Raw genomic sequence first — 24424 nt, forward strand, 5'->3', positions numbered from 1 at the left:
CATGATGAACTACAGTAGCAGCTTTCACTCTATTCATCAAATCTGGACTGTCAGTGGAAGCTTTTAAATATCCCCCTTTTTTACACCTTTTTTTAAACACCTATATGGCAAAGTTTGCGCAATATCACAGTAAAAGGTGACAACGCTGAGAATATTTTTACTGTGTGCTTGCATGCGTTTGAATTGGACTATGCAGCAACCAACTTTCATTGCTCTTTTCTGAAGTGGCTGCTTTTTCATGTTTGCCAACGCATCTTTAATTAACCAATTTTCACAATTAAATTATTGCAGATTTATTCTCATAATGGGTCTGCGGGTGCCGGTCGGTAAAAAACAAGATGGTCTTTGTAAAAGTATTTTTTATTTGAAATTGCACATAGGCCTACACAATTTCCATTAACTATTTTTATGTCAAGCCAAACATTTTGTAAATATGGTGTTTAACACGATTTCAAACTCCTGTTTTAGGCCTAGGCCTACTCGGTAGATCGTACAATCTCTGGCAGGCTACAGTGAGGTAGCCTATGTTTGCCGCATAAAAAGCTTTAAATAAATGTGACAACCTTACATTTCCTTGCCATGCTATTTTGTAAGGTTGTTACATTTTCCGTGGGTGGGTTGTCTGTTCCTAGAACAATGATTTGCAGCGTTGCACTAGGCTAACTGTGGGCTGGTTTGCAGAGCCCCGAATGGTATTTTCCTGAGGCATCCCTATATGCTATATGGGCGCTCATTCCACTCCCTGCGCGACTCCTTGCATTAAGTTGGCCCAATTCTGTCCCTCCCGAACTGCGTTTAAATTGTGTGTTTAGCATCCAGTTGTCTTGCGTTCGTTTTGGTGCCCAATGACTGTGCGTGCAAAACATATCGGCATAAAACCGCTTTCTTATGTTGACCCCATAATGCCTGAAGTCGGCGTCACTGGTTGAAAAAGAACCCAGCATTTGTTTTAGTTTGTATGCTTAATAACGATTCAATTTCCATTGACATCATAGTGAGTTAGTTCAGTTGAAATTTCAATATGGTTTCAATATTCCTGATAACTGAAATCGCGTTGTCAAGGAGAGCGAGCCCCACCCAGCTGCTGAGGCTGCGTGTGACTGAATGCAAATCACCTCATATTACCTGTGGGTAGGGCCTACGTTGCAACCAGCCCTACTTGCATGCGACAGGTGCCTGCTCGATTTGGTTAAGTTACTGTCATCGAGGTACGTTTTGAGTAGGAAGTTGCACTTGTTGGACAAACCACCTTTGTGCTGCACAACCACTTTGACATAATTATTCAACGGGTGACCAATCTGTTCTGGTAAGTTTGATGGGATTTCGATTTTTTTCTTTCTTTTTTTTTGATGCTTTACTACAGTTTTTTTCAATTGCTTACACACAATTTTTAAAACAGATTTTTTTTAACAAAATTTAAGCACAGCTATCCAAACCCCACACTCAGTTTGCATTATTCCTAGATTATTTGCAAAATGAAACACTTCAGTCAAAACATACACACTTCAGTAAAAACATATACACATATTTGTAAAAATGCTATTAGTTGTCATTTAACAAACACAGTCCTCAATGATCAGACACTATTGCAGCCAGTTTCACACTGCAGTGATAAATGCAAAACACATTTGTAAAAAGAAAAATTAGGAAATAGCATGTGCTAGATTTTTGCCCAAACATTGTTATGTAAGGGATCATTTAGATGTCCAAAAAATAGTGACAAACCCACAACATTCTTCATGATTAGTTCGACATAGGGAAAGTATACATAAATAGGGCTATAAACTTGCACTTGCACTGTACAACACTGAAGACTGCTGTAGACTGAATATTTCAAGTATTTCTTTCAATACTTACAGTATTTCTAACCATAATCAGTTACAGTAATCAACCAACAATGAAATCAATTGAACAAATACAATCTGTAGACAAACAAAAAATACTGCATAAAGTACATACACTTTGACTCTGAAGAGCAACTACTGCAAAAGCAACAAGACTGTATAGCACACCTGAGTGCTGCGTTTTCAACTTTGCACATGTGTGCTTACACACCTGGTGGATGTGATTATCCAATTCGTTCATTAGTGAGTTTTACAAATCACTGTGTGTAATGTTTTGCAAAAAGGGTGAAGCAGACATTGTGTGTAATGTTGTGCAAATCTGTGGAGGTGTTTTGCTCCTTGGAGTAAAATTTTGCTAATTGTGTGAAAAAAATTATTTTAGTGTGTAAACAATCTTAAAAAACTGTAATATAAACGCTGTCCTAACATGAGGATCAGTGTGGTATACTACGAATCTCGATTAGTGGGTTAGCGAGGTATGTTGCGCTCAAAGCCAGGATATGCTGTCATACGAAAGTGGATTTGTTTTAGCGTCGCTGTATCACCATGGTATCTTATGCTCGCAACCAAACCTGGTCGGGAGCAGGTTATGTGCTAAGTTATAGCTCAAATCGTGAAAAACTACCGCCCTCTGGCCAATTCTAACCAATCCATTATCTTGAAAAACGAAGTTATCTCACGTGTGCTAATCTGTCATACTTAGAACAAGTTCAGCCCCGCCTCTGCAAACATTTTGAAACTCGAAGGCGCTTTTAACTAGGTTGCACGTGCAAATATGTCACTACTATGAACGTGCATACCATGCAATATTTGATGACCATCGATTTTTTGATGTTATGGGTTAGACACTAAAAAAGACCACCCTAGATTTCTCTGCCGCTCATAAATGCGGAAGTAATCGTTGGTTAACCTAGGCTGTCTTGTGCGTCTCCACGTTTCCCGATTGGTCAAAGTCACCCCAACCACGAGAACGCGCACAGATCTGAGCTGAAAGCCTAGTTTGATAAATTCATCCTTGAGTGAGTTTCGTAGTACCACTCAACTCTGATTGCGACTTTCGTTTTTAGCAATCCAGGTTATCCAAAGAAAACCTGGTTATGTTCAACGAGATTCGTAGTATACCCTGGTGTCCCTGACTAATATGATCAAGTTCTGCTTAGCAGCTTATATTAGATTATTTAAATGTTTTAATATTGTTGGCCTCTTTCAGCCCGTTTTGATGAATTAAAGGTAGGCTAAAGGTCCGATAGCTGACCAAAAATGGCAAAACGCCGTTCACCAATCGTCTAACCGTGTTGGCCCTCAGGAGCGCCTGCAGGAATTAATGCTATGGGACGCAAACCCATCTACAGAAGCCCCCACCCCTCTCCCCCCTTCCTTTCAACTTTTACATTTTTTTCCATAAATTATGTATTTATTTATACCACTGCTTGGTCAAATTTCCTATTGTGATGCGCTATTTGGAACGTGCATTATTTTTCTATAAACGCAGGAAATAGAATTATATTTAGACAATGTCTAACTTATCCCCCCTGAGAAATTTACAATGCACTGACAACAGAAACCAGTCCTATTGCTATCTATGTCAATCCTTAACAGTAAATAACTAGAAAAGCACTTAGAGAGCGCAGACCTCCACCTGTAATGTTCTTCCTAGGTTGTCATACATTTGAACCTAAACTATTCAGATCGCCACCACGTGGCCGTACCATGCCATTACACCCCTAAGCGAAACACATACAGTGGGTATAGTAAGTATTCACACCCATGCCAAAGTTGACTAAAAAGAGGAATATAAAATCATCTTTTGAGAATTGATTGTAATGCCTTAATTCAAAAAATGAGTAAAAATCAAACCGCTAAGGACACTAATTTTCTTTGTGATTGAAGAATGTATCGTAAATAGATAAATGTTCTTCCTTAAATACAGGGAGCATAAGTATTTGACCCCTATGTTAAATTCCCATAGGAGCAAGAGGATTTTTTATATGTTTTTATTTTTAAAGGCCGGCTATTTCATGGATCCAGGATATTATGCATCCTGATAAAGTTCCCTTGGCCTTTGGAATTAAAATAGCCCCACATCATCACATACCCTTCACCATAGCTAGAGATTGGCATGGTGCTTTTTTCCAGTTAGCCTATTAGCCGGTTTGATGCTCATTGAGCTCAATGCAAATCAAACAGGCTAATAGGCTACACCCCTATCCCCACCCAGACAATATTGAATTGTCTGGGTGGGGATGGGGGTGTGATTTGTAAGTTCAATGATGATTAAATGTGATAAACTTTAATCATATAATTATAATTTAATTTAATTTAATTTAATTATATATACACTGAGTGAACTGAATTCAGCTGCTTTAGTTCAAAGGAACACTTCAACGTTTTTTCATATTAAACTATGTTATTCACTTAATTAAGACGAGTTGATACATACCTCTCACATTTTAATGCGTGCACTCACTGGCTCTGGCGTGCGGCACAACTTTGATAGCACTTAGCTAGCCCAATGCATTCATTAGGATCCAAACAGAGATGAAGTTAGAAGTGACCAAACACCTACATTTTCCCTATTAAAATACAGTTACAAGAGTAGTCACACAACCAAGTATGGTGAGACAAAATAAAACGTGGTGCATTTCTAAGCAGATAAAAAGGATAACTACAGTATATTGTGTATACGGCTCAATGCAAACCTTGATTATTTATTTGCATTATTTTTATTTTATTTAATTTTATTATATATATATATATATTTTATTTTATTTTTTTTTGGGGGGGGGGGGTGGTAGTTATTGGTTGGAAAATATACATTTTATTAAATAACATTTCAACAGTATACCTTGGAACACCATTACAAGTATTACAATACTTGTATATTATACAAGTATTGTATAATGTCCTGATATAAAAACAGAAAATACTGAATTTCTGATGTTCATGACAGCAGAATTTCTGCAGATTATAGCTTACTATTCATAGTGTGTGTGTGTACATCTTTTTATACATATTTTTTATTTAACTAACAAGATGGTTGACATTTTTTTTTTTTTGCAAGAGGCTCAACGGAAGCCTTGGCTGTTTCCATGGCATCCCAGTTTGCGCAGAACGTGCTGACCCTGGACTCCGAGGCTGTTGGGTCGCTGAAAGACGGCATCAACTTCAAGAAGAGCCCTGTGGATGGGAAGTGCTACATCATCTACAAGAGCAGCGAGGGTCAGCTACGAGCATGTAGGAACCAGTGCAAGCACCAAGGAGGCGTCTTCATCAAGGACATCGAGGACATGGACGGCAGGTCAGTGGTCAGCACTAAACAAACAACAAGCAATACTCATTTTCACAGACAAAATATCAAAACCTTTTCCTTGTAAAATATCAAAACCAGGACAACAGTAAAACCTGAAATAAATGTGGGCAATAGTCATGAAACATCTAAACTGATTCAAAGGCCTCCTGAGCATCTGGCCTCAGCTTATAAAATGAATCACCACTGAGAGGAATATGCTTTGTGCCTTGCCTTACTTGGTGCACTTTTTGAGCAATGTTGCTGGACAACCACTAAAGCAGTTCCATGTGTTCTGATCGGACAGTGATGAAAATCTGGATGAATCTGGCTAAAGTCTTTCAGAAAATACACCTGTCCAATATCAAAGGGAAATGTTCCAGAACTTCAATACTCTGGAACATTGCATAGCTTGCTTCAAGAGCTGCTCAGAAAGTTGCCTCAGCTTCCATCTGTACTTTCTGCCACAGGACGGTCCGCTGTACTAAGCATAACTGGAAACTCAACATGGAGACCATGCAGTACGTCAACCCCCCTGACAGCTTCATGCAGGATGAACTCGGTAAGCTGGAGCACCCTGCATGGGGTGTGTTTAAATTGGCCACAAACAATGGAGAACTTTCGTGGCGAGCTTGTTTTCTCTGAACAGTTACATTTTACAGATTTTTTCAATCGCTAACAAGCGTTTGTCCATTCATTTGACACATTTTCAAAACTCTAAACACAGACTCTCACCTACAAAACACAATTGGCCAAATGGATCATTTTCCTCTCAAAAGCACATCCCAACGTTACACCACATTTTGTTACATATACACTATAACTCGTCATTTCTCTGCACACACTGGCCCTCATTTATTGTGTTGGCTAATGCTTTTGTCATAAACAACTTACAATATAAGAACACTACAACTAATGAACTACATTACAACTAATAGCTTCAAATAAAGTTGAAAAGCTGACATTAAGTATAAAAGTAATAGTAAAAATAACAACAATATTATTAACAATATCAAATATCAACCATGAAAATAATGGCAATTTAATAATAAATGGGCGATGGCGGGCCCATTTTGAATCTAACACAGCAACATCTGCTTGTTGGTACTTGGGGGTACGCCCCCTGGCTCTCTGGCGCCCCAGTCTTCAGACATACACATATCTCATCCAAATCTCTCTTCCTACATGTATAATGACACCTCACTGCCACAAGCCCTCCTGCTTGGTGACTCTTCCATCAAGGGAGTTAAACTTCCAGCTTGTATCACCTACTGTCTGTCCAATGGTAAAATTGGTGATTTCATCAAACTTTTGCCTGAACTTCTTCACTCACACACATCTGTCAAAATAGTCATTATACACACCGGGACTAATGAGATAATGGACAGGCAATCAGCCAGATTGCATTTAGATCTTGAGGCACTATGCTTTAAAATTGATCTCTGGGAAAGCGCTGCATTTTATCTGGTCCTCTCCCGTCTCCTTCCATGGGCTCCGAACATTTTAGTCGTCTCTATGGACTGCACCAATGGCTGTGCCACTTCTGTCTGGCAGCTGGTTTTAACTTTATTCCTAATTTTGACTCCTTTTGGACTAGGCTTGACCTTTTTAATGCTGACAAATTTCACCTGAACAGGGAGGGAATCAAGCTGCTCACCTCCAACTTAGTAAACTATATAGCCTTTGGTATGGATTGACACAATGCTTAGCTTGACCCTCCTCCAGTCTGCATACTCTCCACCCAGCATAGCATGTATGAGGGTCCTGCTGAACTGTCTCCCTGTACAGACCTATGCACAATCCCTGCGCACCTGCATAGGCCTACTCCTATCACATCCTTACAGGCTCCTATAACTGTGCAAACTGCCCAGATAGCAAAACTACACTGGGACGGAACTGGGCCACATCTACCACAACATTCGGCACGGATCTACATAATGGACCTGATCCGGCATCCAAACGCACATCGGTCCAAAATTGTTTTGGATCCTTTTGACGGATCTGCGGCAGATATGAACTTGCACTCGTCCAGGTCCGTCCCAGATAGCAAAACACACCTACCACGACATCCGGCACGGATCTGAATAGTGGACCTGATTCAGCGTCCAAACGCACATCGGTCCAAAATTGTTTTGGATCCGTTTTACTGATCTGGTGCTAATAAGGGCTAAGATTGCTCCCAACAAACAAGATAACGTCCCGGCGATGATTCAGAGCATTTTAAAGAACGTATTTCTCACCGCGACGTAAAAAGAGGAAAAATCTAAGTACCTCGACTTTCACACAACTTATTTTTGTGCCGTTTAGCTTTCCCCTCCCCCAAGTAGTTCTGTCTCGAATTTCATGGCGTGCGGTGATTATTAATGAACGTGAAACACCTGTCATTCTTTTTAAGCAGACATTAGCCTACAGCAATGATTAGCAATTACGTGTATTGTTTGTATATGATTCTAATTTGACTTACCTGTTTATGCGGCTTGTTGAATGATGATCACGTCTAGCTGATTAAACAGCTTGATAGTTAGCTGGATATTTATACTCGGTTAGGTCTGATACTTTCACGACCACGGTGTATTTTCCCCCTAATAAATTACTAAGTCAATGGTCATATCTAGTAATGTTATTGTTCAAAACATCAGTGGAGTAGGTTAGCCTATAAGCTAAGTCCCAACCATATTGTTTCAAAATTCAAAACTAATATTTGCAATGCATGCTGGGAAGCAAACCTCAACAAAGTAGGCCTACACAAAATATAATTAAAGTTATCAGAGAATGTTTAGGTTATATTTTATATCTAAACCATGAGGTTTATAAAGACATAAAATTGTGATAAGCAGTAGCCTATCCTTAATTCTTCTGCAAAGTTTTTTTTATAGTGGTGACCAGTTGGGGATGTTGTGAATGTCTGCCTAAAGTCATATGTAATATGGGACCTGTATTGCGGATCCGTAGCCTACCACACAAAAGAAGCGGACCCGTAGGCTACCACACATAAGAGGCGGAACCGCATTGCAGATCCGTACCACACAATAAGCGGACCCGTACCACACACAAAGTACCACACACAAAAAAGTATATATTCTATTCTAAGAGGCCGTACCACACACAAAAAAGTATATATTCTATTCTAAGAGGCGGAACCGTATTGCAGATCCGTACCACACACAATAAGCGAACCCGTACAGGTTCGCTTTTGTGTGTGGTATGGATCTGTCATACGGGTCCGCTTATTGTGTGTGGTAGGCCTACGGATTTGCAATACGGGTCCGCTTCTTGTGTGTGGTACGGGTCTGCTTCTTGTGTGTGGTACGGATCTGCAATAGGGCACGGGCACATGCCTTGCATTCTAGGAATATAGCCACCATGTTGGTAGCGTACCGAACGTAATATCCATTCATTCAGACGCAGAAGACAAGAAGCAGAAATATAGTATTAGCGATTCTCTTCCTCTAGCGATCGTGGGTTGCGCGGTTACACCCAACTACACAGCACCAAGAAGGCAAAAACTAAGTAACAGGAACACACTAATAGGTGGGGGTAAATCCATAGTAATCCATAGTAAACTAAGGAGTGAGGCTGCCAATAATATGGCTGTGCCCGTGAAGTTTTCACGTCATGATCCCGAGCCCTATTCATGGGTTTCATCAGGTCCCTTTCCACAGGTGTATACAATCAAGCACCTTAATTATCAATGCAGACTGCATGGTGCTTGATACACCTGTGCAAAGGGACCTGATGAAACCCATGAATACGGGTCCGCTTCATGTGTGTGGTACGGATCTGCAATACGGTCCGCTTGTGTGTGTAGTACGGGTCTGCTTGTTGTGTGTAGTAAGGATCAGCAATACGGGTCCGCTTATTGCGTGTGCTACGGGTCCACTTATTCTGTGTGGTACGGATCTGCAATACGGGACCGCTTATTAGGTGAGGTACAGGTCCGCTTATTTTGTGTTGTACGGATCTTCAGTACGGGTCCGCTTATTGTGTGTGGTACGGGTCTGCTTATTGGGTGTGGTAGGGGTCCGCTTATTCTGTGTTCTACGGATCTTCGATACGGGTCCGCTTATTGGGTGTGATAGGGGTCCGCTTATTCTGTGTTGTACGGATCTGCAACACGAGTCCGCTTATTAGGTGTGGGCTACATCTGGCCCACAGTCAGATACCGTAGGTCCGCTACATACGGATCTAAAGGCTTTCATGCGGATCCGGCCCAAAGGAAATTGCTATCTGGGTGGTTCCTCAACAGCAAAGCGGAATAGATGTAAATACTCCCTGGCTCGTAGATCTAATCCATCTAATCTACTTCCTGTTCCCAAGAAACCACCTGTCCCAGTGGAAAAGAATACTTCTCTCATAGTAAAACTTGCTTTGCTAAATATCAGGTCACTCTTGAACAAGTCTTTTTTAATCAATGATCTTATCTCCACATACAAACTTGATTTCCTACTTTTAACTGAAACCTGGCTTGACTCAGTGAACTATACCACTACCCTAATTGAATCTTCTCCCCCCGACTATAAATTCATAAGTGTCAACCGTGAAAATAGACGTGGGGGAGGAATAGCTAAAATCTTCAAAGCTTCTTTTCAGTGTCAACAGTCATCATATGGTGACTATGCCTCTTTTGAATATCTTTGTGCTGTTCTCAAAGGTTGTCCAAAAATCCTGTTGCTAACCATATATAGACCTCCCAGTTTGCCAGTTGCAGTCTTCCTTGAAGAATTCTGTGAATTGCTCTCTGAAATCTGTGTTCACTTTGACAGCATTGTTATATCTGGTGACTTCAACATTCATGTTGATAATCCTGAAACCCCACATGTAAGAGACTTTCTGGCGCTGATTGATGCTTTCAGCCTGACACAACACATACAGGGCCTCACCCACTCTCAGGGCCACACACTTGATCTTGTTCTCATGAAAGGTGCCTCTACATCTGTTGTGGACTTAGCCCTATCTGATCACTGCTGTATTTTCATTGAAGTCTGTATGTCCCCCTATCGTCAGAATAACTCCATGATGATCAATAAGAGAGTTATAAATGACAAAACCTGTGTTCTCTTTGAGCAAGTGTAACCCCTTCTATTTGTCTGCGTTGTGTTTTCCAATAAATGGCAGTGAGACGTGGAACCAGTTCGTCATTTATTGACCTGATAAAGAAATACACTCTTGTGGGATCCGTAGCAGGGCAACAGCATATATTGACATGGAATGCGCTGGCTCTAATCCTCCAAACTCTTGTATATTACTTATGAATAAAGCAAAAACAATATAGAGATGCTAACAAGTTGTTTTAACATGTACCTGATAAAGAAATACACTCTTGTGGGATCCGTAGCAGGGCAACAGCATATATTGACATGGAATGCTAATATGGGAGGGAGAATGAATATTAGCTATCCACACGTGTGATTTCATACTTCGACGTAAAATGACTTCTAATGTACAGAGTTACTACACAAAATATCCAGAATATATCAGCAAAACAAATGCATAACACCTTGAGACCATTGGTGTTGATTTAAAACGTAAAGCAATAAATGTTTATCTCTATAATGTGGGACGTCTGTTTACATTCAACTTACCGCTGGCTCTAATCCTCCAAACTGAGGAAAGCCACGCAGTTTCTCGCGTATGACCACTAGAGGCCAGTACTGAACCAACTACTTGGTTAGTACACCGGTATGGAAGACAATAACAAATTAGTGCAAGTGGAAGAAACTAAATCATCACTGTTACACAAGCACTTTTCGAGTCCACAATCCCAGTCCCAAGGACTGCTGATCACTTACCGGAAGATTTTAACTCAAGAATTACAACTATTATGGATGATATTGCTCCGTTAAAACTAAGAAAATCCACTGGCAAACAGAAGGCCCCATGGACGAATGACCTTTCAGTTAAAATACAAAAGAAAGAATGTAGAAGAACCGAAAGGATATGGCGCAAATCCAAACTAAACTCAGACTATCTAATCCATAAAAAGACACTTCACAAATACAATTCTGTCATTTGTAAAGCGAGACAGTCTCATTTCTCTACCATCATCAACAGCCAAGCCAATAACACTCGTGCACTATTCTCCACTATTGAGAAGCTCACAAATCCCTCCCCTCATCTAGCACCTGAGCTTCTTTCAGTTAATAAGTGCAATGAATTTGCTTCTTTTTTTAAGGGCAAAGTAGAGAACATAAGACATCACATCTCATCTATGTCACACAAAACCTCTCATTTTGAACCACTAACCATTCAGAGAGATGAGCTCAGCACACTGTCAGATTTCAACCCAGTTGACTTTGACACTCTTGAAAAGACCATAAATAGTCTAAGTTCTTCTACATCTGAGCTGGACATTTTACCCACTAGTTTTTTTAAGTCTGTGTTTCGTTTAATAGCTACTGATATGCTTTTAATCATAAATACTTCCTTGCTGACCGGCACATTTCCCAAGTCCCTCAAAATGGCCGTTGTGAAGCCTCTACTTAAGAAGAGCAACCTGGATGGGTCTGTGCTTAACAACTACAGACCCATATCTAATTTACCTTTCATCGGCAAAACAATTGAAAAAATTGTCTTTAATCAAGTATCTGCCTTCCTGACTACAATTTCCTGTCTTGATCTTTATCAGTCAGGTTTTAGAGAACACCATAGCACTGAAACTGCTCTGGTTAAAGTAGTCAATGACATTCGGCTGAACAATGATGCTGGGAAAACCACTGTTCTCAAGCTGTTGGACCTCAGCGCAGCGTTCGACACTATTGACCACAGCATACTAATAGAGAGACTTGAATGCTGTGTGGGTCTCTCTGGCTCGGTCATCTGCTGGCTGAAGTCCTATTTAGAGCACAGGAGCTTTTATGTGTCTATTGATCATCATGCCTCAGCTCCTATGCCCTTAACTTGTGGTGTCCCTCAGGGTTCAATCCTTGGCCCTCTTTTATTTAATCTGTACATGCTCCCACTTGGCCAAATCATAAAGAAACATTCCATCAGTTACCATAGTTACGCAGATGACACACAACTATACCTCTCCCTGTCACCCAATGAGTTTGCTCCCCTGGAATCCCTTTACCACTGCCTCAACCAAGTTCAAGACTGGATGTCTAAAAACCTTCTCAAACTCAACACCGACAAGACTGAAGTAATCATCTTTGGAAAGAAAGAACAGAGACTTAAGATTTCCACACTATTGGGAACGAAAGGTTTTGAGGTAGCAGAAAATGTAAAGAACCTCGGGGTCACTATTGACAGTGATCTAAGCTTCAACAACCACATGAAGGCAGTCACAAAATCAGCTTTTTATCATTTAAAAAACATACCAAAAGTAAAAAAATTCATATCACGGGTAGACCTCGAAAAACTTATTCATGCTTTCGTCACCAGCAGGGTGGATTATTGTAATGGTCTTTTCACTGGTCTTCCTAAAAAAACAATAAGATCTCTCCAAATGATCCAAAATGCAGCAGCAAGGTTATTGACCAGAACCAAAAGAAGAGATCATATTACACCAATTTTAAAATCCCTGCACTGGCTACCAGTGACCTACAGAATTGATTTTAAAGTCCTGTTACTTACTTTTAAATCACTAAATGGCCATGGACCTATCTATATAGCAGAGATGCTTCAAGCATATAGCCCAGTAAGATCACTCAGATCAGCAGATAAGTTTCAACTGGTACAACCCAGCACCCGCACCAAGCAGGGAGAGGCAGCTTTTAGCTGCTATGCAGTCCGTCTTTGGAACCTTCTTCCCATAGACATCAAAACCTCTCCCACCATTTCCATTTTTAAATCCAGACTAAAAACCAAACTTTTCTGCGATGCCTTCCACTAACTCACTCCTGTACCCGTGGTCTGCTTTCAAGTTCTTTTATCTGTGCTGTATTTTGCTCTTATTTTATTCTGTTTATTTTATCTGTTTTTATTTAGTCTATGTTAGCTGTTTTTTATTATTTTATTTTACTCAAGTTATTTTAACATTTTAATCAATTGACTTGACATTTTAACCATTTTTATTTTATCTTTATTTTTGTTTTTATGTGATTATTATGATTATGATTATGTGAAGCACATTGGGCTACCGTTCTGTGTATGAAATGGGCTATATCAATAAAACCTGACTTGACTTGACTACAGGCAAGTGACCCAATACTTTTGGCAATATAGTGTGTGTTGGAGTGAAGATGCAAGAAGCAGAACATGACAGAAGATGCCGTTACAACACTGCTAACACTCCAGTGGAAATACATGAGCCGCCTAAAGAGCCTTGCGTGCATCAGCTCCATTAGTCAACGTCACACTGCAACTCTATTCAAATCAGGTGTGCCCAGGTGTGCCCTCAAGCGCCACCAGTGATCAGCATGGCCTCTGTGCACTAGCTTACCTGAAGTTGGCAAACCAGTTTCCTGTGTGTTAGCATGGCTGGCAACAAGCACCTAAGAAATACAATGCTCTCAAGTCTTAATGTCAATGGGCGGCTCTCTGGAGCAGTGCCACTCTGCTCGGCTTCAAGTCAAAGTGATTTTAGCTTCCACCTTTTCCTAAAAACGCCAATCTGAATGCAGCGGCTGCTCAAATAACGAGGGAAGGGTTCTCGGTGAACACACGTTTTGATACAACGGAGACACTCCTCTTCAGGTGCTTGTTGACTGTGATGCCAACAATTAGGAAAAATAGGTTTTCTGACTTCAAGTAAATTAGTGCACAGAGCCCATAGTCAGGTATGCAATACAGTACATCAATATAATCAATTATTCATTAAACAGTTAGCACATTTTGCACACACACACACGCGCGCATACACACACACACACACACACACACACACACAAACACAAACACACAATTACTCATTAAATACTTGCATTTTGCCAGACACCAAAAGGAACCACATTGATGTTGGTAAAGTTCAGCCCACTGTTTTTCAGATACCTGCAACCAGATTACTGTTAAGTAGGGTTCAGACCAAAGATTCCCGATGAGACGAGCCGAGCCGCGACGTTCTAAAACCTTGCGACTGCGACTCAACATGTTTACTGTAATGCTCTGCGACGGCTTGCAACGGCTTGCACCTACGTGCAACTTCTAATTCACACCGCTGCGACTCAGTCGTCGCGTCGGGAATCTTTGGTGTGAATTGGGCTTTAAAGTGTTGTTGCCTTTATATTCAAGCAGTGCTTGTGAATGCTTGAAAGTGCTAGGCCTACATATTTCTCGGAAGTCTGACTCAACAGATATCGACTAGGACAGATGATGCATTTGTACAGTACAAAATCACTGGCAATTGTCAGAATTGTTGCTCAGTTAGGCCTATAGGGAACCTAAGTGACCGCCCCTTCCGGTCGGTCCACTGGACCTAAGATTGAAAAAAAATGAATGAGAGTCTATGGAGAAATATAAATTATTTTCTGGTCCTGATCGTCTTCTGCCATGAATTACACATATGATGTTTGTCAATTTTAAAGACAATTTTTCATGTAAAGACATTTGCAGTTCATTTCGTAACTAGTGAATTACAACAGAGTGAAATATCTTAATTCCAACGACTACAACACATCAGTCGCGTTAGTGACGTTAGCCCACTTCACAGGCAGTCAGCCACAGCCACCGGCACTAGCAACAGCAGTCTGAACTTTCCCCCTTGCCGGTGAAAATACCATGAGTGAGAGCATTAAACACTCCACATAAGTTGTATTCGTCCATAGACTGTACATAAACTACAGTAAAGTGACATAGTTGGCAGCAAGATGTAACCGCTAACTAGCATAACAACTAGCTAACTAGCGAGCCGCTCGTTTAATGTTGGTGACGTGCATAGTTTGAGACGAGAGATGTAGTCCACTGGACGGATTCGCACAAAACTAACATAACTTTTAAAGTCTATTGAATAACAGTACTTTATTGACGTGAAAAATTATCTTTTAAATTCCCACACATCATATGTGAGATCCATAGTACAATTCGAACGGGACCAAAAGATAATAATTATCTCTCCATTGACTCCCATTCATTTTTTTTCGCGAGTTAGGTCCAATAGCCCGGAAGTAGAGGCGCGTCACTTAGGTTCCCTATAGACCCCTTCACAACGGATAAACATTCGGAGTGGCGTGACGTCAGTGGCGGCAGAAAAGTTAGACGGCCATTGAAAAGCACTAGTAATGCGGCTAAAATTAGTCCGTAATTAACCTTTGATGAAATGGCTAACGATATAAAACAGTATGTACATACACTCAGTGTACGGGATTGGGAGGATTATTTGAAAAAACTTTGAAAAAACGTACGTTATCAGGTGGGATCATACTTTATTGATCCCCAAGGGGAAATGTCTTGGTAGATTCACGACGAGAGGAACCTTATAAATACTGCAACAACCTAATGAATGCTTTGCAACGGCTTGCAAATGCTGGCAACGATGTGCAACGTTTAATCAGACAGTAAACAAAAATTTCATTTAATTCACACCTCCGCAACAGTTTTGTCTCGTCGCAGATATTTGGGTTATGTTTTTGACGTGAGATGGCTACCGTAGTCTCTAGGCTGCGATATAATCCCTAACCGCTAGATGGGAGAATTTCACAATGAAATTTCCTCAGTCTTACACAGTGTCCGTTTAAGAAAATGTAAGCATTGTGAAAATGTATTCACTGACTGCTTACTGTATGAAAACAACATGAAATGTGTGAATGGTATGGCCACAAAAGACCGATGCTGTGCTAACTGTGTTTAGAGTTTTGAAAATGTGTCAATTGAATGGACAAACGCTTGTTAGCGATTGAAAAAAACTGTAAATGAAATTTCTTGAATTTCCCCTTGGGGATCAATAAAGTATCTATCTATCTATCTATCTAAATCCTGTTTACATGTACTCTGGAGTTCCTCCTCCTGCATCTATTACTATTCTTATTTCTCAGTAATTAATCAATTGTGAATTTGATTGTCTTCACTTATGAACAAAACGAGTGAATGAATAAATAGCATAACCTCAAAACAACTTTAGCATAGGCTATTCAAAATTGCATACGGTCTTAGGTCTCTCTAACAGGATATAGTTAGCCATAGAATGTTTGAGAAATAATGGAAATACTAATATGTGCAGCTGCTTTCCCCAGGATCAATGTGTGTGTGTGTGTGTGTGTGTTTGTGTGCTGTATTGTGTGTATGTGGTGTGTGTATATGGTGTGTATGTGTGTGTTTTTATTCTTTTGTGTGTGTGTGTGTGTGTGTGTTTCATGTTTCATGCACAGAGGTTGTGTGGGCAGACGACCCTGATGGTGGTCTGGACCTTGTGGAGCTGAATCCTCCTGACCCCTGGCTCACAGACCCCATGGAGGCCCAGGAGCTGCAGCCCGGTGAAGTGACCGTGAGTGTGTGTGTGTGTGTGTGTGTGTGTGTGTGTGTGTGCGTGTGTGTGGTAGTGTGATGCCATGCAGATCCAAGACTTACTTACTATAGTTACTTCAACGGAAGTGGCATCACACTACCACACACACGCACACACACACACACACACACACACACATCCAACGACGTGATAATTTTATCCGTTTTAAGGGTATATTTGTCAACAATTGTCACTGTCAAAACCAATCTCATGATCATAAAGCTTTGTTTCTGCCTTCTCTATGTGGGGACCAAACAAAAAAACTTACATTTTGATTAATATAGACTAAAGAAGTTGCTGTGACACTGCCCCCCCTCCTCTTCCATCACAACAAGCCAACAAGCGATAATATTAATGTCTGACCGTGAAAAGTTGCCAAGTGAGCCAAGTAATTATTACCACCGTGCAGCGAAGCAGCCATGGAGGTATTATAAGAACTGGAGAAAGTGAACAAGTCCCGCCCCCATTCATTTCAATGGGAATGCTAGGCTAGTGAAAATTGCCAAAATTGAACGATTTTTTCAGGCTTCAACATGGCGTTTCAAGGGGCTTGTTTCCGGTGCCGTTTTACTTAGCTAATTAAGTGCCAGGTTACCGATTGACGTAAGGTACAGAAGGAGAGCTTGTGCCCACACTAAGCTCGTGCATGAGCTGAGAGTGGAACAGCCACCAATCAGCATGAGGAAAACGCAGGGAAAACGGCACCGGACATGATGTATTTCTGGAAAATGGCGACGAGGAAGTGCTTTGCTAATCGGCGAAGCTAACCAGTCAAATCCTGACCCCCTGGAAGCAGCGGTCATATAGTTTTTAATATAGTTTTCTCATCCGGAGTTTTGTGTCACGCCTAACACACACTTAACTACTGTACACTACTGTATACCCTTACAACTGATGAAACAGATATAATTTCACTAAATCAGTTTTGTCATGCTGGTGGTTTGTTACTCTCCTTTCTCTTCCCTCCCCTCTCTCTTCCTCAATCTCTCTCCTTCTCTCTTCCTCTCTGCCCCCCCCCCTCTCTCTCTCTCTGCCTTTCTTCATCTCTCTCTAGTTGACGTATCTCACTCATGCGTGCATGGAGCTGAAGTTGGGTGAGCGGAAGATGATGTTTGACCCCTGGCTGACGGGCCCGGCGTTTGCTCGTGGCTGGTGGCTGCTGCATGAGCCTCCGCCCGACTCCCTGGACAGGCTCTGCAACGCTGACCTCATCTACATCAGCCACATGCACTCAGACCACCTCAGGTAGGCTGGTGTGGACTGGGCTTGGCTGGGGTTGCTGAGAACAAAGTGACAGTGCTGGGAAGTTACGTATTTGTTTTACATTTGGTTGAAAATGCAATATTTAATAAGGTGTGGTTGTAAGACAGGTGCACTGTTACGGTGTAGGCTCGTTTACACCATAACATAATAAGAGACAAGAAACAGTAGTAAAGAATATTAAATTTATTGAGAAGTATAATCAAACTAAGTAAATTATACGTGTCTAGGGTATGTTGATGCAATGTAGTGCCTGTATGGATGTGGTGAGTGTGTAGTAGATCAGTATTAGAATGTTAGCTGTAAAGGGAAAATTATCATGCACACACACACACACACACACACACACAAATGCATGCGCACTCTTACACACATACAGTATATAAACACAATACATACCGGTACACAAACACACTATTTCTGTGGCAGTTTGGAGGGGGAAGTTTGCTCACTGACGCCGGGGATGCACCCAAGCATTCCCCCTTCATCTCTAAACACATAACGCATAGTCTCATACGGAAATATCCAGGGACAGTACAAGAAAATGTACATTTAATAATTTGACGAATTGTCTTCTTCTTAGTTACCCGACACTAAAGACCCTATCTGAAAAGCGACCTGACCTACCAATATACGTGGGAGACACTTCTCGACCAGTGTTCTGGTAAGGAACATAAACATCTCAGCTACATATTCAAATATTACAGTAATGCAGTATAATATTATATTAATGTATTAGAATATACTGTACATACAGTATGCATTATTACTGATATATATTGACCCCAATATATCTTATATAATCCATATAGGCAATGTAAGAATAGAAATGTTAAATACTACAATGCCATTGTTTTCTTTTTCGATATACAATATTGTTAATGCTATTTTTGTTATTTTCACTTTTCAACTTTATGTAATTCATTATATCAGTTTAATGTGTAAGACAAAAGCATCTGCCAACCCCATAAGCATAAAGGCAATGACACTTTAACAACCTGACCATGTTGCAGGTATCTGAAAAACAGCGGGCTGAACCTTACCAACATCATTGTGGTTGCTTTTGGTGTCTGGCAAAATGCAAGTATTTCATAAGTAATTGTGTGTATGTTTGTGTAGCTTTATTTGTGTGTGTGTGTGTGTGTGTGTGTGTGTGTGTGTGTGTGTTTGTATGTGTGGTTACCTACGGCTCAGCCTTCAGCTTCGTGCCTACGGCGAACCACAGCCGTGGCGATATAGGCCAACCACACCACTCCCGCTCATGCGATAATGCTTAATGAAGGAATGTCCTTATTGTATAACAGTTGTTTGGTCTAAACGTTTTTTTTTTTTTTTTTTTTTTTGAGCAAATACTCTCAGACACTAAAACAATGTTTGGGCTTTGTTTGTGTTTTTTCAGGTAGACAAACACCTCAGATTCATGATTCTAATGGATGGTGTCCATCCTGAAATGGACACTTGTATAATTGTTGAATATAAAGGTATTTGTGTATTTTATCAATATAAAGATATTTGTATAATTGTTGAATATAAAGATATTTGTGTATTTTATCAATATATAGGTATTTGTATAATTGTTGAATATAAAGGTATTTGTGTATTTTATCAATATAAAGGTATTTGTATAATTGTTGAATATAAGGGTATTTATATAATTGTTCTACAGTATATGATTGTACTTGGATAATGAATATAAGGCATGTGAAGGCTACAGTATAGTTGAATACAAAAGTATATGTATAATAGTATAAATGTAATTGTGTAAAAGGTACATACAACACCCATTACTCTATCCTCACATGACCATGAGCTCTGTGGTGGGGCGGCCCACAGGTTACATGACCTTGAGCTTTGTGGTGGGGCGGCCCACAGGTTACATGACCTTGAGCTTTGTGGTGTGGTGGCCCACAGGTTACATGACCTTGAGCTTTGTGGCGACCCACAGGTTATATGACCTTGAGCTTTGTGATGGAGCGGCCCAAAGGTTATATGACCATGAGCTTTGTGGCTTCAGGCTGCATTTTATTATGCTTTGCAAATCGACTTGGACCTTGGATATGATGTTACGTCCCCACTTCAAGCATTCTATTATGTTATTCTTTATAACAATATTAATTTGTTTGAGTGTTGTACTTTGAGAGCAAAGTTAACTGGAGTCAAATTCCTTGTTTGATTATGTCAACCTGGCCAGTAAAGCTGATTCTGATTCTGATGTTTTGTTCGTCCAAGTTGGAGAAAAACATGGATGTCACTTGTTGCGGTAGCACTGGCTGAGTACCAGGCATGGTAACCTTCTGTTAGCAACGCTAGCCACATTTACCAACACCAGTGTGGAACAAGTCTTCATTCAATATTGCACTCACAACAAGACCGATTCCCATTCTCATAGGCAGTGATGCGGATGCAGTAAGGTATTGCAGTGATATGAGTGATTGAAATCCGCATTTAAACATCCAAGTTCAACCGAGCTAAAATGTTCGCCATCCGAGTAAAGTATCCGAGTATTGGTGTGTGTTGCTTGACAACATGCTGTGTTTCTCCTCGGAACTCCGACACAAAGGTCACATGACCTTGAGCTTTGTGGCCCCACCCACAAATATCACATGACTTTGACCTCTTTGGCTCCACCCCTGTAGGTCACATGATCTTGAACACGGTGGACTGCACACGGCCCAATGGGGGTCGTCTGCCTCATGGGGTGGACCTGATGATGAGTGACTTTGCTGGTGGAGCCTCTGGGTTTCCCATGACCTTCTATGGAGGGAAGTACACTGGTAAGGCCACAAAAACACAACCAGTTACAACACCATAATAACAATAAACCATTACAGTGGACAACACATCAAAACCAGTACGGTCTTTTAGCTCTGTATTATTGCTTATAGCTTTGTTGTTGTTGTTGTTGTGATTTATTGAGTAAACACTGTAGTTGTGTGTCCATAGAGAGCTGGAAGGCGGACTTCATCCGGACGGAGAGGAGGAAGCTGCTCCATTATAAGGCCCAGCTGGTGAAGTCACTGCAGCCCAAGATCTACTGCGCATTCGCAGGCTACTTCACAGAGGCACATCCCTCTGACAAGTAGGTTAGCTACACACACACGCACACGCACACGCACGCACACACACACACACACACACACACACACACACACACACACACACACACACACACACACACACACACACACATACTGTATTTCATCCAAGAAGTCGAACTTAGTTTAATGAAACACACAGACACCTGCCTGATTTTGGAGAACCTAAATGGAAAGACTGCTGCACCACTCTCTACTTTCATCAGGAAGAAAAATGCAGTCCTGCCTGTTGCAGGAGTGTCTGTGTCTGTCAGTGTTTGGTGTTGATGCTGGTACTTGTGGTAGTTGCATTGTGTAAATGTGTTTTTGTGTTGGTGTTGTTCTGCACAATGAGTGTCTTAGTATCGGTCACCAGCACTGTGTTTAAAGTACAAACAAAACAGAGAGCTAGTTCGCTACTCCCTCCCCCTCCCTCCCTCCCTCCCATGAAATTGAAACTCTCATCTCGTCGGTGATTGGCTGGAACAGTTTGTTATTGTTTTATAGTCCAGGCTGGACCAAGTTATTTTTTGCCATTTTTGGAGTCTGGGCTGTCTATAGAGACTGCATTTTTGTAAGTGATGTTTGCTGTATTTGCCAATTTTTTTTAGCTTAGAAACATCACTCAGGAGCATCTTTAAATGCAGCTATAATTTAAACTGAAAATAGTTACATTGATATATTTAAATCATTTTAAAACATTACAACATGTAGGATTTCCCAACTCCAACTCAAATATTCCCCACATGTAGCCGATGTATCAGGTGGCTCTCTGTTTAGATTGATAGCCTATGAAAAACCTCTCTGGGAATGTAGAATGTAAAATTAGCTGGATGTAGGCCAATATGGCATATATCCAGCCAGCATGTTTTAGGTTTACAGTTTAATAATAAGCCAGCTAAAGGAACACTCCACTGTTTTTTCATATTAAGGTACGTTATTCCCTTAACTAAGACAAGTTGATACATACCTCTCGCGTTTCAATGCGTGCAGTCAATGGCTCTGGTGTCCGGCGCTACATGTACTTTGATAGCGCTTTGCTAGGATAACTTACTCAGAAGGATAACTATACTGTATGGCGGAAAAGCACTTGGGAGCACTTCGACTCGGAGCAGTGATATCATCACTGTTGCAGTTTCAGTTCCTTCTTATTAGAAAAGCGCCACGTTTTAATTTTGACTCACCATATGGTCGTGTAACCACTCATGTGACTGTATTTTAACAGTGAAAACGTGGAGGTGTTTGGTTGCTTCCAACTTCATCTTTGTTTGGATCCTAATTAATGAACTGGGCTAGCCAAGTGTTATCAAAGTAGCGTCGTACGCCAGAGCCAGTGAGTGCACGCATTGAAATGTATGTAAACGAGAGGTATGTATCAACTCGGTGGAGTTGACAAAAACGGTGGAGTGTTCCTTTAACACTGGCTTTACAGAAATGTTGACTGATGAGGACTTCAAGATGCAACTCAGAGCACCTTGGATTGGAAGAGAAGCTAAGGCCCCGTACACACGTAGGCGGGTATCTGCTTAACCGAAGGTATTTGTCTACGAACCGAATGTTTAAAAAAACTCCGGGCGAATCTGCGAATTCTCCGTTCATAGATTGGCGTGTAGCCAGAGATAACCAGAGATCTGTGGTTTCGAACGTCAGAATATGCGCCAAAACCACAACAAATCTGCTCTGACGTCAAACGTGCGACCTCTGTTCACTGCAGAAGCATGGATCTGAGTGCCTTGAAACCGCAGATGTTTGGTTATGTGTGGAAGGTTTTTCGTGTGTACATAGCCTTAATTGAACTAAAATCCCAGGGTACACCTTTAAAATTATGCCCCCGGATTGTAGCACTGTAGCTGCCTGGCTACTCTAGCTGTTGGCTGCAGTAACTCGAGCTAGGAAGCACCAATTTATTTATTTTTTTCACCCTGTACCAATAGTACTCGTGACTTCAGAAACAGAGATCGATGTGAGGCGTTGGGAGGGAGGTTTACCAAGCACATACATACCAGCTGGCTACCGTTGCTTATCACACTAAGCCACAGCCTACCAACACAATTTCCACAATTCCGATATCATAATAATGACTGATATAGTTGTAAAACTGTTTTTCCAACAAACCATTTTTTGTACATTATACATGATTATGCAACTTTCTTAAAGTTTCTTCACCTGAAAAAAGGAAAATGCACAAAGCACAATTCGGAAAAACCATAACGATAATCTTTCCAAAAACAACTGGGCTTCGCACCTCCGGTACTCGGGCCTTAAAGATAAACTGTTTATCCCGAATGAGCCTAGTCTTTCCTGCTGTTTATCCATGGGTTTCATCAGGTCCTTTTCCATGCGTGGGCCACTTCCCCATCTCTGTCCACTTCCTGTCCCCCTGTCTCTGACCACTTCCTGTCCCCCATCTTTGACCACTTCCTGTTCATTGTCTCTGCTGCAGATACATTAAGGAGACCAACATCAAAAACAGCCCAGAGGATCTCAACACTCAGATCAGGAAGAGCAGTCCTGACATCCTCACCTGGACTCCCAAACCTGGGGCTGTGCTGGATCTGGGTGAAGCACTGAAACACCCCTCCACTGGGTTTGTGTGTGTGTGTGTGTGTGTGTGTGTGTGTGTGTGTGTGTGTGTGTGTGTGTGTGTGTGTGTAGGAGGAATTGAATAAACATTGGACAGGCATTTCAGTGTCAAACTTCTAAAGCAAAGGATTCAGGCTCTACTTTGATCCCCCCAAACCAGTTGTACAATCATGATCTAACCCAAAACAACAACACAGACAGAGACATGACATTTTCGTGACTATTACACGTCACAGCTATAATTCCGCTCCGGCTTGTCACGTGACTAAATTCAAGACGTGAACTAAGGCGCGTTCAAGTTGGCTGCGCAGCACAAAAACTGCGCAGCACAAGATGCACGTGGTTAAAAATCTGTCCACGATGGTCTAGATGGGCGTGTTTTCGACTCGGCAGTCGGTATCACATGGCCTCAACTTATCGCGGGAGCAAGGCGTGGCCAGGCGGCTGCTCCGCAAAAGAGCAGCCGGTCTGGAGGTACTGCGGAGAGCAGCGGAGCCTAGACCCTGCCTTCATGACGTCAGGTCTTTGCCCTAATTGGCTTTTACATCCCTGACGTGTGTGCAGGTGTTTAGATGCCTCCCCATATCCACAAGAGTCCGTGCGGGTCCGTGCCTCGTGATTCGTCACATGGTCAAGTCTAGCCAAGTCTACACTACGGGAAGTAGAGAGTGTACAACTTCATAGCAGCGTTTGCATCCCCGCCCCTGCTGCCACCGGCAGCTCTCGTTGCTGCAAAAGGTCATTTGGAGTTGAACTTGAACACGGCTATTGTCACGAATCAGTCACGTGACTAAATTCAAGATGGCGGCGAACGGAAAACTTTCAGAAGTGACTGCCTGAATAAACAGTCATGTAAGTAAACCACCAGTGCTTTTTCAAAGTTCTTGATGTCTCGTTTTAAATGTCGGAACCCTCAGAAGTCTACCAATAAAGTGTGGTGCTACTTTGAGCCTCATAAATGGTGTAAAACAGTGATTTATTTGCATGCCTAACCCGATGC

The 24424-nt window shown here is 41.3% G+C and overlaps 1 protein-coding gene across 1 annotated transcript in view; it reads left to right on the top strand.

The window, feature by feature from the left end:
• The first annotated feature begins 4933 nt into the window (after positions 1–4933).
• Positions 4934–24424, top strand: part of LOC134061668 (cytidine monophosphate-N-acetylneuraminic acid hydroxylase-like) — a 42070-nt gene continuing 22579 nt past the window's right edge. The window contains exons 1-10 of the mRNA XM_062517422.1: positions 4934–5142; positions 5601–5692; positions 16371–16486; positions 17562–17752; positions 18351–18431; positions 18781–18847; positions 19167–19248; positions 20404–20541; positions 20711–20846; positions 23285–23428. Coding sequence (XP_062373406.1) covers positions 4934–5142; positions 5601–5692; positions 16371–16486; positions 17562–17752; positions 18351–18431; positions 18781–18847; positions 19167–19248; positions 20404–20541; positions 20711–20846; positions 23285–23428 — 1256 coding nt within the window. The remainder of the gene's footprint in view (positions 5143–5600; positions 5693–16370; positions 16487–17561; positions 17753–18350; positions 18432–18780; positions 18848–19166; positions 19249–20403; positions 20542–20710; positions 20847–23284; positions 23429–24424) is intronic.

The sequence above is a fragment of the Sardina pilchardus genome, chromosome 17 (assembly GCF_963854185.1).
Source record: "Sardina pilchardus chromosome 17, fSarPil1.1, whole genome shotgun sequence".
NCBI lineage: Eukaryota > Metazoa > Chordata > Actinopteri > Clupeiformes > Clupeidae > Sardina > Sardina pilchardus.